Below are 16,489 nucleotides of genomic sequence, written 5' to 3' on the forward strand. Positions count from 1 at the left end.
CTTCCTCCAGTGACTCTTCAAGCCCTTCTCTAAAGAGACATCCAAGGATGAGAGAAGGATATCTTTACAGGCAGTTTCAGATTCTACACACAATAATGAGTCATTCTGGAAATTGTTTCATAATTTGCTTCAGGCCATCAGCACAGAAAAGTTAGGCAGTGTTTGCAAGTGTTCCATCCAAGTTCGGTCCTGTTAAGTGTTCATTGCTTTAGTCCAATTAGCTGTGGCATGACAAACAGAAACTGCAGCAATAGCCAGCTGCCGGGCTGGACCTACAAGTGTAAAGAGAACCCTTTAAGGCATCTCACATTTTCTGTCTGTGGATTTCTTACATGAAAGAACAACTACTATAGGCACAGTAGGTTGTGAATCATTTAGTAATGATTCAGCAATAATTCTCAAAGAAAGGAACACATTGTCAGGAGAAACCCAGTTGTCAAAAATTGCCCAGTCTATTTGTTCATGAATGGTCTTTTTAGACTTTGCAGGTCCTAGTATCCAGTGGGGTATGGTGAGACTGAGGAAGATCAAATGCAACTATACCAAGGCCCTAGCACAAAGCAGAAACGAGCATATGAACAAGCATACTGCATGAAGGCATAGCATCAGGTGTATGAGAGGCTGGGGGGTAAAAAAAAAATCTTCCGAGGCCTCCTCTAACACTGCCTCCAAGTCATCTTCAAAGTTTTCACAATGTTTACCTTTTCTCAGGGAGGTAGTTTCACTTCAGGTAGAGAAGGTGGAGGTGGAGTAGAAGCCTGTTGCTTTTGGGCTCTGGACAGTGATGGCAGAATTAGGGCCAATAGCTATCCGAGAACTTCTGACATAGTTGCAAAGAAACATGCCTTGGTCAGATAGGCAGTTTGCTACAGGCCTGAGATAGAACTAGAATCAGATGCATAAAAAATAAAAGGTCCTGCTCCAGAGCAAAGGAAACACCGTCACTGAGTGCTTTGGCAGCGTGAATGCTTGTCTACGTTTTTTCTGCAGTTAATTTGGCCTGGTTTCCACTGCTATGTGTGAGGGTATTCCCCTGTGCAGTACACACAGAGTAGGGTACAGAAATGGGGTAAGCATGTCTGGAGAAGGATGCACAGCAACCCAAGTGTCAGGCATCCTGTAGCAAAGTCCTCGTGGCAAAAGGGCAAGAGGAAGTACTCGAGTACCTTATAACGGCAGAAGCGGTGGTAATTGTGCAACCTGTGATGTGACCTAACACCCAGTCATCCACCTGAGATCAACCACTGTGGAAGAATTTCCACCATCAAGTGGTTAAACATCCTGGGGATGTCTTCAGGGACTGGTAATCATAGGACCTGTATAGCACCCTGCATCGAACTACACGTTACGTTGCTGAAGCGAGAGTGCCAAAGCAAGATCCAGGGCTCTGTCTGGAAACCATTCTTCAGGTAAAACAGGGGTTGCACCAATTTGGATGCACTGCTTCTATTGTTATAGTAGAAGGCAGGGAAGAGTTGGCTGAAAAAACTAACTAGTTAAGCATGGAGCCATCTTCACAAGGGAGAAGAGGTCAATCTCCAACACAATACTAGTAAAAAAAACTGAGGTCTCAATAAGTGGGCTAGGGTTATAGAGGTACACCCAAAGGGGACGTTTTGAAAAGCTCTGCCAGTGTCCAAACACCTAGCATCCTTTAAGGGTCTATGAACATCCAGTTTGTGCCCTATACTGTACTATCAAAACAGTAGGGCCTTTAATATCTTTATTACAGTTGAAACCTTCACTACAGATGACTTTACTCTTAAATAGTTGGTGTATTATAAAGTATGTTGTATAGTGTGCGATTTCACATGCACAGCCATGCAAGTTTAAAAATATTCATTCAGTTGCCTTGAAAGAAGAATGCCAGGCCAACAAGATACACAAAATCTGCAGGATCTGGGAATTTTCAAAATGAAAAGGGAAACAAATTTCACCGACTGAATATTTGGATTACCAAATGCTGAAAACTGCAAAGCAACACATCTGGTGTTAATGAACCTTTATCTATTACTAATTCCAGAATGGTAAAGTAATTTCACAGGGGTTGGCTGCAGATGAATGCCAATTTGACTTATTTTTTTTTTTGTTTACTTCAAGATGTCAAAAGATTATACAAGCAGTGTAACCAAACGTGACTTCTGCTCAAGTAGTCATGTGGTTATATTACTCCACATCTTACAATGTATAAACAGTATAGACTTTGGCATTACAATAAAGTATTGTGCAGTGACACAGCAATAAAGACTGTAAAACTACAGTAATACTCCCAAAATGGTTAAATGTTCTAAAAAGGATGGTGGCAATTTTTTCAAGTACCACCTTTAGATCCTAGCATGCTAATATGTCACGAATTCTGAAAACAGAGATCTTTATAGGGTACCAGCCACTTCCATCCACTTTTCAGGTATCCAGAAAAAAGTTGTTGCCCGGTAAAGGCTTGTTCACACCGGCTCGCACATTAAAATGATCTGTTTTAGCATGCAGGCTGGTGTACAATCTGGAAGGGCTGCCCCACCCCCACAACTGTGTCTAGGTGTCCTTAAAGAGACCTGAATTGATCAGATGGAGAAAAACCACATGGGGTGAAAGAGCCCTTAGAACCCATTCACACTAAGATGCCTCGGGCAGCATTACTTAATGCAGCCCCAATGCAAAGACAAGGCAATTTGTCTTGTTTCCTACAATGCAAATTCACATCATTCCTTTGCGGTGGTGTGTGCTGAAAAAAGTACTGCATGCAGTACTTTTTTCAGTGCAGTGGACTGCATTGGAAAGCAGCACATCCCAGAAAAAAAAAATTAAATTGTTTTTAAAAAAGTAAATGAAGTGATGCACTGTGTAACTTTATGTGGACGGTTTAGCTCAGTGCCTCCTTCACAGATTTCAATTAGCCTCTCAGACTAGAAATTATTCAAGAGATAGACAGACGTAACTATTACTCAGCACCTCCGCACAGCAAACAAGCAATATAGGTGATGGGCAAGCAAGAAAACCCCTTCACATGTGCAGCTGGCAATGTACAAGTTTTGCATTTGCACAGCAGACACCTAGAGTTGTCTGCATGTACCTTTACCTCCCCTTGTGCCAGGGATCCCCTGAAATCGGTGTCTTCAGTAGTAATAAGATTTCATACTTAGCTGATTAAAATAGTTAACAGATTTTTCTGTTTTTGAGCACCACTAAAAAAACTAAACCACAAAAAATAGTAGTTGAAGTGATCTCATTTTACAATGACATGAGATAATTCATTGAATCCTACAAAGGCTTGCCCTCCTTGTGACACAAAGCTGTATTCCAGGATGCAGAAACACAAATTGCATTTTCAAGGGTGATTAATCCATAGACAATTTAGGAGAAATCCTTCCTCATTCAGATCACTGCTGAGCTGTGTAGCTATACCATCCAAGGGGGTGGTTCAGTAAGGTTTGACTGCCCAATGATAGGCCTTTATGGAAAGCAATGGAAAATATAGACTGAGGCTTGGTATTGAGTATGGAATATCTGAATGAAGGAAAAAAAACTAAATGCAGCAGTGTGTTCCAGGTGCAATTTTCATTTCGCTAATAGAAAAAAAATGAAACCGTGAAAAATAAAAAAATAATAAACTTAGTAAGTTCTACAGTCAGGTCCATAAATATTGGACATCGACACAATTCTAAAATGTTTGGCTCTATACACCACAATGGATTTGAAATGAAACGAACAAGATGTGCTTTAACTGCAGACTGTCAGCTTTAATTTGAGGGTATTTACATCCAAATCAGGTGAATGGTGTAGGAATTACAACAGTTTGCATATGTGCCTCCCACTTGTTATGGGACCAAAAGTAATGGGACAGAATAATAATCATAAATCAAACTTTCACTTTTTAATACTTGGTTGCAAATCCTTTGTAGTCAATTACAGCCTGAAGTCTGGAACGCATAGACATCACCAGACGCTGGGTTTCATCCCTGGTGATGCTCTGCCAGGCCTCTACTGCAACTGTCTTCAGTTCCTGCTTGTTCTTGGGGCATTTTCCCTTCAGTTTCACTTCAGCAAGTGAAATGCATGCTCAATCGGATTCAGGTCAGGTGATTGACTTGGCCATTGCATAACATTCCACTTCTTTCCCTTAAAAAACTCTTTGGTTGCTTTTGCAGTATGCTTTGGGTCATTGTCCATCTGCACTGTGAAGCGGCGTCCAATGAGTTCTGAAGCATTTGGCTGAATATGAGCAGATAATATTGCCCGAAACACTTCAGAATTCATCCTGCTGCTTTTGTCAGCAGTCACATCATCAATAAATACAAGAGAACCAGTTCCATTGGCAGCCATACATGCCCACGCCATGACACTACCACCACCATGCTTCACTGATGAGGTGGTATGCTTAGGATCATGAGCAGTTCCTTTCCTTCTCCATAATCTTCTCTTCCCATCACTCTGGTACAAGTTGATCTTGGTCTCATCTGTCCATAGGATGTTGTTCCAGAACTGTGAAGGCTTTTTTAGATGTCGTTTGGCAAACTCTAATCTGGCCTTCCTGTTTTAAGGCTCACCAATGGTTTACATCTTGTGGTGAAACCTCTGTATTCACTCTGGTGAAGTCTTCTCTTGATTGTTGACTTTGACACACATACACCTACCAAAGCAGCAGGATGAATTCTGAAGTGTTTCCAGCATATTATCTGCTCATATTCAGCCAAATGCTTCAGAACTGATTGGACGCTTCACAGTGCAGATGGACAATGACCCAAAGCATACTGCAAAAGCAACCAAAGAGTTTTTTAAGGGAAAGAAGTGGAATGTTATGCAATGGCCAAGTCAATCACCTGACCTGAATCCGATTGAGCATGCATTTCACTTGCTGAAGACAAAACTGAAGGGAAAATGCCCCAAGAACAAGCAGGAACTGAAGACAGTTGCAGTAGAGGCCTGGCAGAGCATCACCAGGGATGAAACCCAGCGTCTGGTGATGTCTATGCGTTCCAGACTTCAGGCTGTAACTGACTGCAAAGGATTTGCAACCAAGAATTAAAAAGTGAAAGTTTGATTTATGATTATTATTCTGTCCCATTACTTTTGGTCCCATAACAAGTGGGAGGCACATATGCAAACTGTTGTAATTCCTACACCGTTCACCTGATTTGGATGTAAATACCCTCAAATTAAAGCTGACAGTCTGCAGTTAAAGCACATCTTGTTTGTTTCATTTAAAATCCATTGTGGTGTATAGAGCCAAAAATGTTAGAATTGTGTCGATGTCGCAATATTTATGGACCTGACTGTATGTATTTGTGCTACCCACAACAATCAGTTTTCCACCTGGAGCAAAATAGGCTCACACAAATTACTTGATAACGCCAGCCATCAAGTAAAATGTCCCCATCTTAGAGGTAAAACACATCATAAATAAATGACAGAGCATTAGAAAACAACTTTATAGCCTGCGCTTAGGTATAGAATTATCTTGTGACTGTGTGCACCAAACTATGTTAGCATACCTCAATAAGTGACTCAAAAATAAACCAAGTGAACATCAAAAAAATATATAATAAATGATGAAATAAATAAAGAAGGCTGCTGCTACTACATAGGGTACTGACCCTCAAAGTAAGACAATGATAGTAGTTAAGTGCTGCCTAAACATAATTTCACCAACATATACATAGTTTCTTAATGTACAATAACTCCTATGCTATGTGGCCACTATTATTCCCTATGAGTGCCTAAATTTTATGACCGCTGAATCCGATCATCTCCGCGATCAAGGAGCATATCCACATCGAGAAGGACTACAAGTACCAGCTATACCAGGATTTTCCCACTAAGCACATCAGACTTACCTAAACCGAAGTGTCCACTCAAGTCTGTGAGTGAGAGACATCACAAATGGGGAGCAGTGTGGGGGTTTTTTTTTAGCACCTTTAAGAAGATCACAGCACAGACACAGTTTAACAGATTGCACAGTGTATGGACTTTGAGAAGAGTTATTATATATTAAGACACTATGTATATGTTGGTGAAATTATTTTAGGCAGCGCTTAATTACTATCATTGTCTCAAATTACAGAGCATGCCGAGATGGCGGCTAGATGATGCAGTTTTGGAAACAGTAGAGAACAGTCAAAACCTCAGGTTCTTGTTGCCATTAATGCCCACTATGGTCATTGGACTACTGTCACTGTCAAAGGATATGAAATCTTCAACTTGAAAGCCTGTTGTGTCTCCAGGACAGAAGGATAATCATTTGTTAAACTTGTTTGTTCTCAGGACTATATCGGCTATAAAAATGCTAGGCTTATTTTATATAAAAATATTTCTCATACGTCTCTTCATGATGCATGTCTCTTTCTCCTGCTTCCTGTAATTTCTGCATGCTAAAGCAGTAGCATGCTTGATATTTTAGATTGATTGATGTTATAAATAAATGTGAGTTTAGTGTCACTTTAAAGCTGCTTTCACACAGATCCATCTCTCTTCAGCTTTTGCGTTAAAACAAAAAAAAAGAAATACGTGTGACCATGTTTTCCTACGGAACTCTAAACACTGATCGCTTGCAGGTCCGGTGAGTTGTTCAAAATCCTGCTTGTTGTATTTTTGGTGCAGGTTTGGTGCGGTAAAAAGACCACACCAAAAAACACACTTCCCCATTGAAAACAATGGAAAACGTGGCAAAAATGCATGAACAACACACCTGCGTTAATTTTTGGTGCGGTTTTTCAATAACTGTCATATTGCCTGTCATATACCTTTACGTGTTTCTATATTTTCTTTCTGCTCCTCCCTTTCCTTTGGTTTAGCTAATGCTGTATAGTTATCCAACCCCTTTTCCCAGTAAGGCATTGCAGCTCTAGCCTCATGGCAAGAAACAGAAACAGTATGATCTTTTGACCTATGGAATGTTCATTGTTGTGAGATTCTCTCAGTTTATGGAATAAACTACACAGGATCTACAAGATGTCTTATCGTTTGAGTCACTGACTGTGGTATCCAACTGAGGTTGAAGTTATCGCTATCTCATCACAACTGTATGTTACAGAGATCACACTGTCAATGCTTAGATTGGAGAGACAGAACAAGTCACACACCCTTTAAAAAAGCGCACTACAAACACAGTAAAAAAGCATATGAGTCATAGCAGTGTGAAAGCAGTCTTATTCTATTGCAGCATGCAAATGTCAATTTCTATGTATATTTAGTGATTATTTATGAACGCAGGTCAGTCATATTTGCTTATTATATGTTCCTGGCCTTGTAACTGACCCCACCTCACTGCAAGCCTACCAGACAAATTCTGTAACTTCTAATGACATGAAAGATCCACAATACTCTTGGTGGGCAGAGACCCCCAATGACTGCCTAGGTTTTAGGTAGGGATGCACCGAAATTTTGGACACCGAAACATATCGGCCGAAAATAGCTCTATCTTCATTTTGCGGATAAGAAAAATTTATCCGATACAGGAGACTGTGTGAACTGCAGATATGGGGGGGGGGGGGGGGGGGGGTGTTGAGAAAGGCAGGAGAGGAGCACTGTATCACTGTATACAGTGACTGGCTGTCACTATATGTCAGTGCCGATTTTTAAATGTAATTACTGGCTTTTTTTTCTTCACTATAGCTCACAGAATTAGCTGTCACTTTCCCCCCAGCTACAAGAAACACTGTTTCTTTTTAGTTTCTTTCACAGAGTTAAAAGAAACAGTTTCCTTTTAGTTTTTTTCCCCAGATAAAAAACAAAGTTTCCTTAGAAAAAAAAAAAAAAAAGCCGGCAATTGCATTTAAAAACTGGCACTGACATATAGTGACAGCCAGTGAGGGAGCCACTCTGTATACCCTTGTCCCTCACTGTATAGACTGCTCCTCTTCTGCCCCGTCCTTGCACACACTGCCCCCTACAGAGAGGACCTGTCACTCACATGCTATTACATAGGGGACTACTGGTCCCCTATGTGATAGCAATAAACTCATAAGTTAAAAAAAATATACATGAAAATAGAAAAAAAATTGGAGCCTCCTCACCCCATATATACGCAGACATTTCAGTTTCAGTTCGGTTTTTGGCCACATGCATTCTGAATTTTTGATACCGGTTTCGGCACCAGAATTTTCATTTTGGTGCACTACTAGTTTTAGGTCATACAAAATGCTTCCACTAGTGGCAGCAAAGATACATTTTTACACACAATAAGGGGATTTAAAAAGGCTAATGCCTAAATTGTGTGAACTTTAATGACAGGTCCATTTAAGAGATTATAAAGAACGCAATACTCTGGTGACTAGTCTGATCAACTGAATCAGAAAATAAGATGTACTCACCTGAGCTCCCACCAACTGCAGCAAGGCAGAGTTGACAGGCAACAGTTCAATGTCCGTGTTTATGGTGGTCTGGTCAAATGGGCAAGCCTTGCGGTGAAGCTTGTTCAGGCACATCTTGCAGACTGTGTGCCCACAACCCAGGCTGATGGGCTTCCGGATGGTTTCGTCGAAGGTCTGAGTGCAAATTGGGCAGGACAGAAAGTCTGTCCATTGTGGAGCTTGTACAGGCATGTTGTCCCACTTGAAAATAGGAGTTTGCAAAGCAAAGGGTAGGGAGCTTAAGCACAGATTCCACTGGAATCAAAAAACCTTTCCAAAATAAAGTTTGTCTTTCTTATATATCTTCTGTAAATACAGACAGTCAGCACATAGTGGAAGATGTGACCTATAAGAGAGAAATAAAAAAGAATTAGATCAAAAATGACTAAGGAAGAAGTCTGCTCAACAACTCTTGGAAAGATTATACTGACAGAGCAGTTTACATCTAAGTATAACCTATTAAAAGGGTCCAGATTGCTAGCTCCTCTGATGTTTGCTGTATTGCAGAGCAATGGCCTCTTCACATCTGACATTTCCAGGTGTGTCAGCTGCCTGGTCCACTGCTTCACGCTGTGGTTCTTCCCACCTGCCCCTACAGCACCACAGGACACAGAACTGATATAGGGGTCAGCAGATTAAATTGCAGTGGGGGAGGGGGAATATGTAGGCATCTGAAATTTCTAACAGGCGCTGCATTTTTCAGCTTGGTGAAAAACTAAAATAAAAACCTTTTTTTAGTTAATAAAATTCTTAAAAAATGCAGACTATCTGGTTACACCTGAGGACCCATAACCATGGGGGGAGGGGAAGCCTCTAGCCTGTTTGTCCAATCTCAACATGTTAGTACGCTGAAGTAGAAAGCTGCAGCTCCCAGCCCCACTGCCTGCAGCCTGTCAAAAGTCTACAGCAATCTGAAATACACTGCAGTTAGATGAGACAGAACACTGTATCAGCTGGTACTCGCTTTAAAGGCCTTGTGTTTCGGACATACAACCCTGAACACGTAGGGCCCTAAATGTAAGTACTGCTTGATCCAACGTTCAACTGCAATGCATTTCACCCTGTCATGGGCTCTGACAGGCTGCAGGACTGGATCTGCACCTGTGCCTTCGGGATGCACTACAACACCAGGTATGGAAGCACAAGGGCTAGACGCTTCATGTGCAAGGGGTTTACACCAGACACCCGAATATGTTGTCACCTGTGTACACACTCAGAAAATAGTGGTTTTGCATATATTTTGATTCCTCATAGTAGGACTAAAAAACACATTTATCCACTTGCCTACTGGGCACTTTTACCCCCCTTCCTGCCCAGGCCAATTGCGCAGTCATGCAACACTGTACCCAAACTAAATTTTCATCATTTTTTGAGACAGATAGAGCTTTCCTTTGGTGGTATTTAATCACCTCTGGGTTTTTCATTTTTTGCTAAATAAACTAAAAAATATTGACCATGTTTGGAAAAAAAAATAAGTTTTTTCTTAGTTTCTGTTATAAAATTTTGTAAATAATTTTTCTCCTTCACTGATGTACGCTAATGAGGCTAATGTGATGGGCACTGATGGGAATTGACAAGCCTCACTGATGGGCACTGAAAGGCAGCATTCATATATGGCACTGATAGGAACTGTTAGGCAGCACTGATAGGCTGCACTGACAGGCAGAAATGACTGGCACTGATGGGGCTACACTGATCGTCGGTGGCCTTATCAGTGTACATGTCCCCTATGAGGAATGCCGATTACCGGTTCTCCTCTCCTCACGTGCGGTCATGTCAGCGTGAGGAAAGGACTGCCGATAACCTGCATTTCCTATTTGCATGCGATCAGCTGTGATTGGACACAGCTGATCATATGATACAGCCTACATCATCAGCTCTTTACTGCGATCAGTGATCTGCTCTGTCCCAGGGACACAGCACACCACCGATTGTTGGGGCGTGCATGCACAGTTAGAGTGGGAAGAAACCATGGGGGTTTATTTACTAAAGCTGGAGAGTCCAAAATCAGACTCCTTTCTGCATAGAAACCAATCAGCTTCCAGGTTTCATTGCCAAAGCTTCATTGAACAAGCTGAGGTTAGAAGCTGATTGGTTTCTATGCAGAAGGGAGTCTGATTTTGGACTCTCCAGCTTTAGTAAATAAACCCCCATGTGACGTCCTTCCAGAACGAGAGAATCACTGCCCGTCCATCATTTCCTTCTATAGTGGGCGGGAGGAGGTTAAAAAACTGTAAAATTTAAAATGTTACACATTTTAATTTTCAAATTGCGTCAGCCAGAAAATGAATATTCTCATTGTCACCTAATTACCAGTGCCATCACCTGCTTTGCTGAAAAAGCCTGTTAACAGAGCTCCACAGCTCAAGTTCAAATTTAATTGCAAAGGTTACAAGTCAGAGCAGTGCCTTAAATGCTTTAGGATCACTGACAGCGAAGAAACATCTATCACTGACAGTCAAGACATACATTAAAAACAAGCTCTGATCTAAACAACCACCCTTAATTCCCCCCACCCCCTCAAAAAACAAATCTTTAAAATCTTCCAAAGGTAAAGGTTAGCAAACTCCAAAGGTTTAAAAGCAATAGCTTCTGTAGTCAATATGAAATTACTACAGATGGCATAGAAGGGAAACAAGATAATTCTATAGAGAAGAAATGTTTAGATACTGAACTGGAATAATGTGCAAACTAAGAGTAGAAAAATTGTAATGAAGAAAGAAAAAAGAAAAAAAAAAACCTGACACATTTGGTCTGAATGTACCCATTTCCTTCAATGAACACATTTTTTCCTGTTATGCGTTATTATCACTTTAACTGTATTAATTCACACATCTTTTCAACTAAACTTACACACACACTTCCTAGGACATTGCTAGTAAATCAGCTGCACAAAGAAGCATAAAGCTAAAGGCACTGAAGGCAAAAACAATATTTTTATTAGCTAGAAAGCCATCTACTGTACTCCTGTCTGATCCAAGTTCTACACTGCTGCTAATGGCCCAATTTTCCTGAACTTGGGACTAATCATCAAGCTAACCTTTAGAAGGCACTTAGTGGTGCCTGGAATTATGACAGCCTTGTAGTTCTAAACACCTAAAACGTTGCTGTTGTAATCACTATAATAACCACATAACTATCTATAGAAATATTATAGAGGTGGTTCTGTGGTTACGTCTAACTCAGATGTAAATAGTGTGAAAACACTTATGAAGGATGGAGTCAGCAGGAGACTCAAGCAGAAGTCTCTACTAAAAGGCGGATGAAAGTTTGATCTTTTTCACAACCAATGCAAAGACGGTTTTATTGGTCTGTAAGAATATTTAACACATGAACTGTACGTTTTATGATAAAACAATGACGACGACATGTTACACAACTTTACTGTGCAGGTTAATATGCAGGCTATGCTGCCATGATCTCACCAGTTTGGCAGTCCCATTGCTAGTCACTGATGATACATATAGTTACTCAATGCAGAGATCCACATTACGTTTCATCTCAAAATAGGACTGCAATAAGAAAAAATATGGCTTCATGCACACAGCGCATTTTGCAGCCAATTTTAGGGGTGTCAGGCATTTTTTTTTTTAACTGCTTCCAAATGGCCCTCCATGTTATCCTATCTGTCCATGCACACAAACTTTTAGAAGCTTTAGGTAGCATGTTAACACTAGGCACATTTAGCACTTGAGTGTTCATTTCAATGGCCAGAATAAATTATTCTTCTGCCCAATGAAATGATTTAACACCCAAGCGCTTGACGCTTGTAAACGTGCCTAAATGAGTGCAAAAGCGTTAGTTACTTTTTCGAGCATCAGGCATTTTTTCCTGCACAAATGTTGCTGCCCGGAGGAGAATTTTTTTTTCTTGAACGTCCTGTGTGCATGAGGCCAAAGCATCATAATATACGCAGCTAAAAACAGGCACCATACATATACTTGCATTTACCTTTTTTCCCTCAGCTCCTTAGCAGCAAAGGAGCCACTAAAACAGGCATGGTCAACCGGCAAACAGTCTTCAGTTTCACATTTATTTGTAGGCACCCTGTGTTGCTTGCTTTTAGCTGTTTACAATAGCCTGATGCAGTGTCCTTTAAGGCTATAGTACAAATATTGAACCCAAAATAGACTTCTGAACACAATAGGGCTACAATCAGTCATTAGGACAATGTCAAACAAGTGATAAAGCCGATAGGGACACCTCAGCAGGAACACTAAAATGCAACTGTCACCTTCCCTGATGAAAGTCTTGGCTGCACTAGCAGAAATATGCAGAATCTCAGAGGAGGGAAGGCGAGTTGAGTCTGCGACTCTTAAATAGGAGCTAAACTATCAACATTATTTGTAATCCTTATGTTGCTAGCATTAATACGTAGATAGGAAAATATATACTTGTTTCAATGTCATACACCCCAGGAGTCTTCATGGGCATTTTGTTTTCTTTCATCTGTAGAAGAGGAAAAGGTGTTTTTAAGCTGGAAAATCCATGGAGACATGGATGAACAAATTAAATAGGGTTTGTGGCATATAGATTCAGTTCCGCTTTAAAGTGGTTATAAAGGCAAGATGCCCCTGTAGTTGGATTGCCTCACCATCCAATATCCTAACTCGATCCAGCGCTATTCCCATCTGCAGCAGCTCTCTCCTCTCTAAGCCCACCGGTCACATCAAGTCCGACTTTGAAATCGTGAGACTTACAGTGAAGTCGCACAATATCAAAGTTGGGTGAGATGCCGATTTCAGGTGTGATTTTCAAGACATCTGACACAGTTGTCTATTCAAATCGCACCAAAAGTAGTACATGTACTACTTTAGAAATCGGTGCAGCTCCGACTACGTCAGAGCTGCACTGATTTGACTGCTGTAATTGGGGACAATATGGTGCGACTTGGCATACGATATGCAAGTCGCAACTGGGGTGTTACTCTCCTCACTGGACACAGCCAATGACTCCTGCTGTTGTCAATCAAATCCTGTACGGAGGGAGTGGGGCCAAGTCGTGCTGTATGTGTCTATGAACGCACCCGCATGTGTGTCTCCAAAGCACACTACTTACTAAGGAGGCATACACAGAAGAGGAAAAGTGGACAGCACTGGTAAGGAACCCCAGAAGAGGAGGTTCAGGACTTATTTTAGGAGGGAAAAAAACATTACAACCACTTTAAGGTGCCACAATTGCTAGTGTAACAGAGGTAATTCTAAATCTCATCTCCAACCTCATCTAAAGTACTGACAAAACCAACGAGGCTGTGAATGCTCTCGACAGATACAGAGGGTTAGATAAGTATGCGTCACCATTTTTCTCAGTAAATATATTTCTAAAGGTGCTATTGCCAGTGCCATCAGTATCTTTTGCAACAAATAGGTTGCAAAGGTCTTGGGAGAGCTCTTTGCTTTCACCCACCATGGGATGTTTCTTGTGTGACACCTTGCTAATGAGACATCTTTTTATAAGCCATCAGTTGAGACTGAACCAGTTGATATTAATTTGTACTGACAAGGGGCAGGATTGCTTTCTAATTACTGACAGATTTCAGCTGGTGTCTTGACTTTTCATGCCTTTTTGCACCTCCTTTTCTTCATGTGTTCAATACTTTTTCCTTCTGTTATTCCATTTTATTATACATAAAACTTAATTACTGAACTTATTTGTTTTGGTTTCTTTGTATGTATGGATTGCATAGGTTGTTACTGACATGTGGTGGAAATTTCATGTCAATAGCACCTTTAGAAATTCTACCAAGAAAAATGGCGATATGTTCAATACTTATTTTACCCGCTGTATTTACCTTCTCTATAGAACTTAGCCTTACTCTCTCTGATAGGAAACAGGGCTTTGCAGAACAGAGCTGATGTTGCTCAAAATAAAATGCACCAGGTGTAGTGGTTTGGGCATCTTTTGTGTTTATATCACTATTATGTGTGTAAAAAACAACCACTTCCCGTCCATGGATAGGAAGGGTGACATCTCAGTATACTCAGATATTTTTTTAGAGCTGGCAATTCTGAAGCAGGTAAAAGTAACCCGAGCGGCAAAAGAGCAGCTGGATTACTTTTACAGGAGAAAAGGGGGGGGGGGGGGGGGGGAGGGCTGTGCGATCTGGGAGCCAGTTAAGAATGTGACTGGCAGCATCTGATTCCTGAGATACAGTGAGAGGAACGGATGTCATTCTTCCCCCTGTGTGATTTCAGAAACCGTAAGCGACAAAGAATTAATCACTTCTGGTTCCAGTCTCATGTAAACAAGCCATTACTGGCTTGCACAAATATCAGATCAACCAATATTCATCTGATGCTTTAGGGGGCAAAGGAGAGATCTGGGGTCTAAATAGACCCCAGTTCTCTCCAAAAAGACAACCGGTCATGGTCCATGCTATCACGAGGGGGGATGTTCATAGCAATACAAGTGTTAAGAAAAAAGAACAATTTTAAAGCGCCCCCATCCCACTGTGCTTGCGTGCAAAAGCGAATGCAAGTGTCTATACCCCATGCATATGTAAATGATGAGTGCGCCACACATGTGAGGCATCACCACGAAAGTTAGAATGAGAGCAATAATTCTAGCACCAGACCTCCTGTGTAACTCCACACAGGTAGCCTGTAAAGGAGATTTCTAGGTACCGTAGTTTGGCGCTATTCCATGGGTTTACACAATTTTAAAGAAAGACAAGTTTTCTATCTATTTACTTGGCATAACATCATCTTTATTATTGTACAAAACATGTGTGTTTTATATTGTGTTTTTGTGCATTAAAATTTATTATAGTGTATTTTTTCCAACTAATTTGAAAAAAAATCTCTCTGCAAACACGTGACAGAAAATGCGCAACACCAATCTTTTATTCTCTAATGCCTCCACTTAAAGTAGTTTTGTAGCAAACAATGCTGTTTTCATGTAGGAGAGCTAACACCAAGTGAAAAAGAAAAAGATAAAAAGGTTCTTTTCTTTACACCCTCACTTTGAGACACTTCCTGCAGGCAACGGTGACATCCAGGAATCCAGGCAACTCTGAAGAGAACAAAAACACACAAGATGCTGCTCCACCACTCTTTAACCATTAGCCGCCCGGCCAATGGCCGTTTGGCGGCTTCAAAAGTGCTTCGGCATTCCGGGTGCACGCCATTTGGCATGCTCCCGCACATGCGCAGTTTGCGCTAATGCAGAGCCGCGCGATCTGTCACCGGCCGTGTACCTCGGACACGGCCGATGACAGATCTGAGTACTGGCCCCCGTTGCTGGTACCATGTGACCTGCTGTGACAAATCACAGCAGGTCACATGACAGTTGTATACAATGGATGGCTTCATTCATGCCATCCATTGTATACTAGTGCCTAGCTGTGAATGGTCACAGCTAATCACATGCACATGTCATGTGATTAGCTGTGAACAAATCACAGCTAAGCACAAAAAAAAAAAAAAAACCTGAATGAATCGATTTCATTCAGCTAAATGCTTGCTTATAGCAAAGTAATTCTTTGCTATCAGCAAATTGTGTAAAAAAAAAAAGATACTGATCACTTCCCCAAAGCAGTACAATGTTACTATGGTAACATTGTACTACTTTGGTCATAGTAAAATATGAAAAAAAAAAATCTTAAAAAAAATTAAAAAAAATTTAATAAAAAATTAAAAATAAAAAAAATTAAAAAAGTTAAAAAAAAATATATATTTTTTTTCATACTGTCACCAGTCAGTGTCCCTGTTCACCGCCATGCCAGTTATATGATGACGCTGTACTGCACTGGTGACAGTATGTAAAAAAAAAAAATAGTGAAAATACTTTTTTTTTATTTTTTCATCTTCCGAAAAATTATGACAAAAAAAATACAACTTCAAAAAAACTCGCCATGCCTCTTATGAAGTACGTCAGACTGTCTAATCTGCAAAAAGGGGTCATTTGGGGATATCTGTACTATTCTGACATTCTTGGACCTCAAGAAATTAGATTGGCAATATTCAGATCTATACCATAGTTTGTGAACTCTATAACTTTCCTACAAACTAAATAATACATCCTAATTTGGGTTATTTTCACCAAAGACATGTAGCAGAATACATCTTGGCCTAAATTTATGAAGAACAATTATTTATTTGTAAACTTTTATAACAAAAAGAAAGAAAAATGTGGGGTTTTTTTTC

At 40.5% G+C, this 16,489-nt stretch overlaps 1 protein-coding gene across 1 annotated transcript in view; it reads right to left on the reverse strand.

The window, feature by feature from the left end:
- Positions 1-16,489, reverse strand: part of RC3H1 (ring finger and CCCH-type domains 1) — a 126,929-nt gene that overhangs the window by 58,953 nt on the left and 51,487 nt on the right. Inside the window, exon 2 of the mRNA XM_089676344.1 lies at positions 8,307-8,691. Coding sequence (XP_089532470.1) covers positions 8,307-8,537 — 231 coding nt within the window. The 5' untranslated portion in view covers positions 8,538-8,691. The remainder of the gene's footprint in view (positions 1-8,306; positions 8,692-16,489) is intronic.

The sequence above is a fragment of the Staurois parvus genome, unplaced genomic scaffold, assembly GCF_062004578.1.
Source record: "Staurois parvus isolate SC_StPar_1 unplaced genomic scaffold, SC_StPar_1.0 ptg000166l, whole genome shotgun sequence".
Taxonomy (NCBI): Eukaryota; Metazoa; Chordata; class Amphibia; order Anura; family Ranidae; genus Staurois; species Staurois parvus.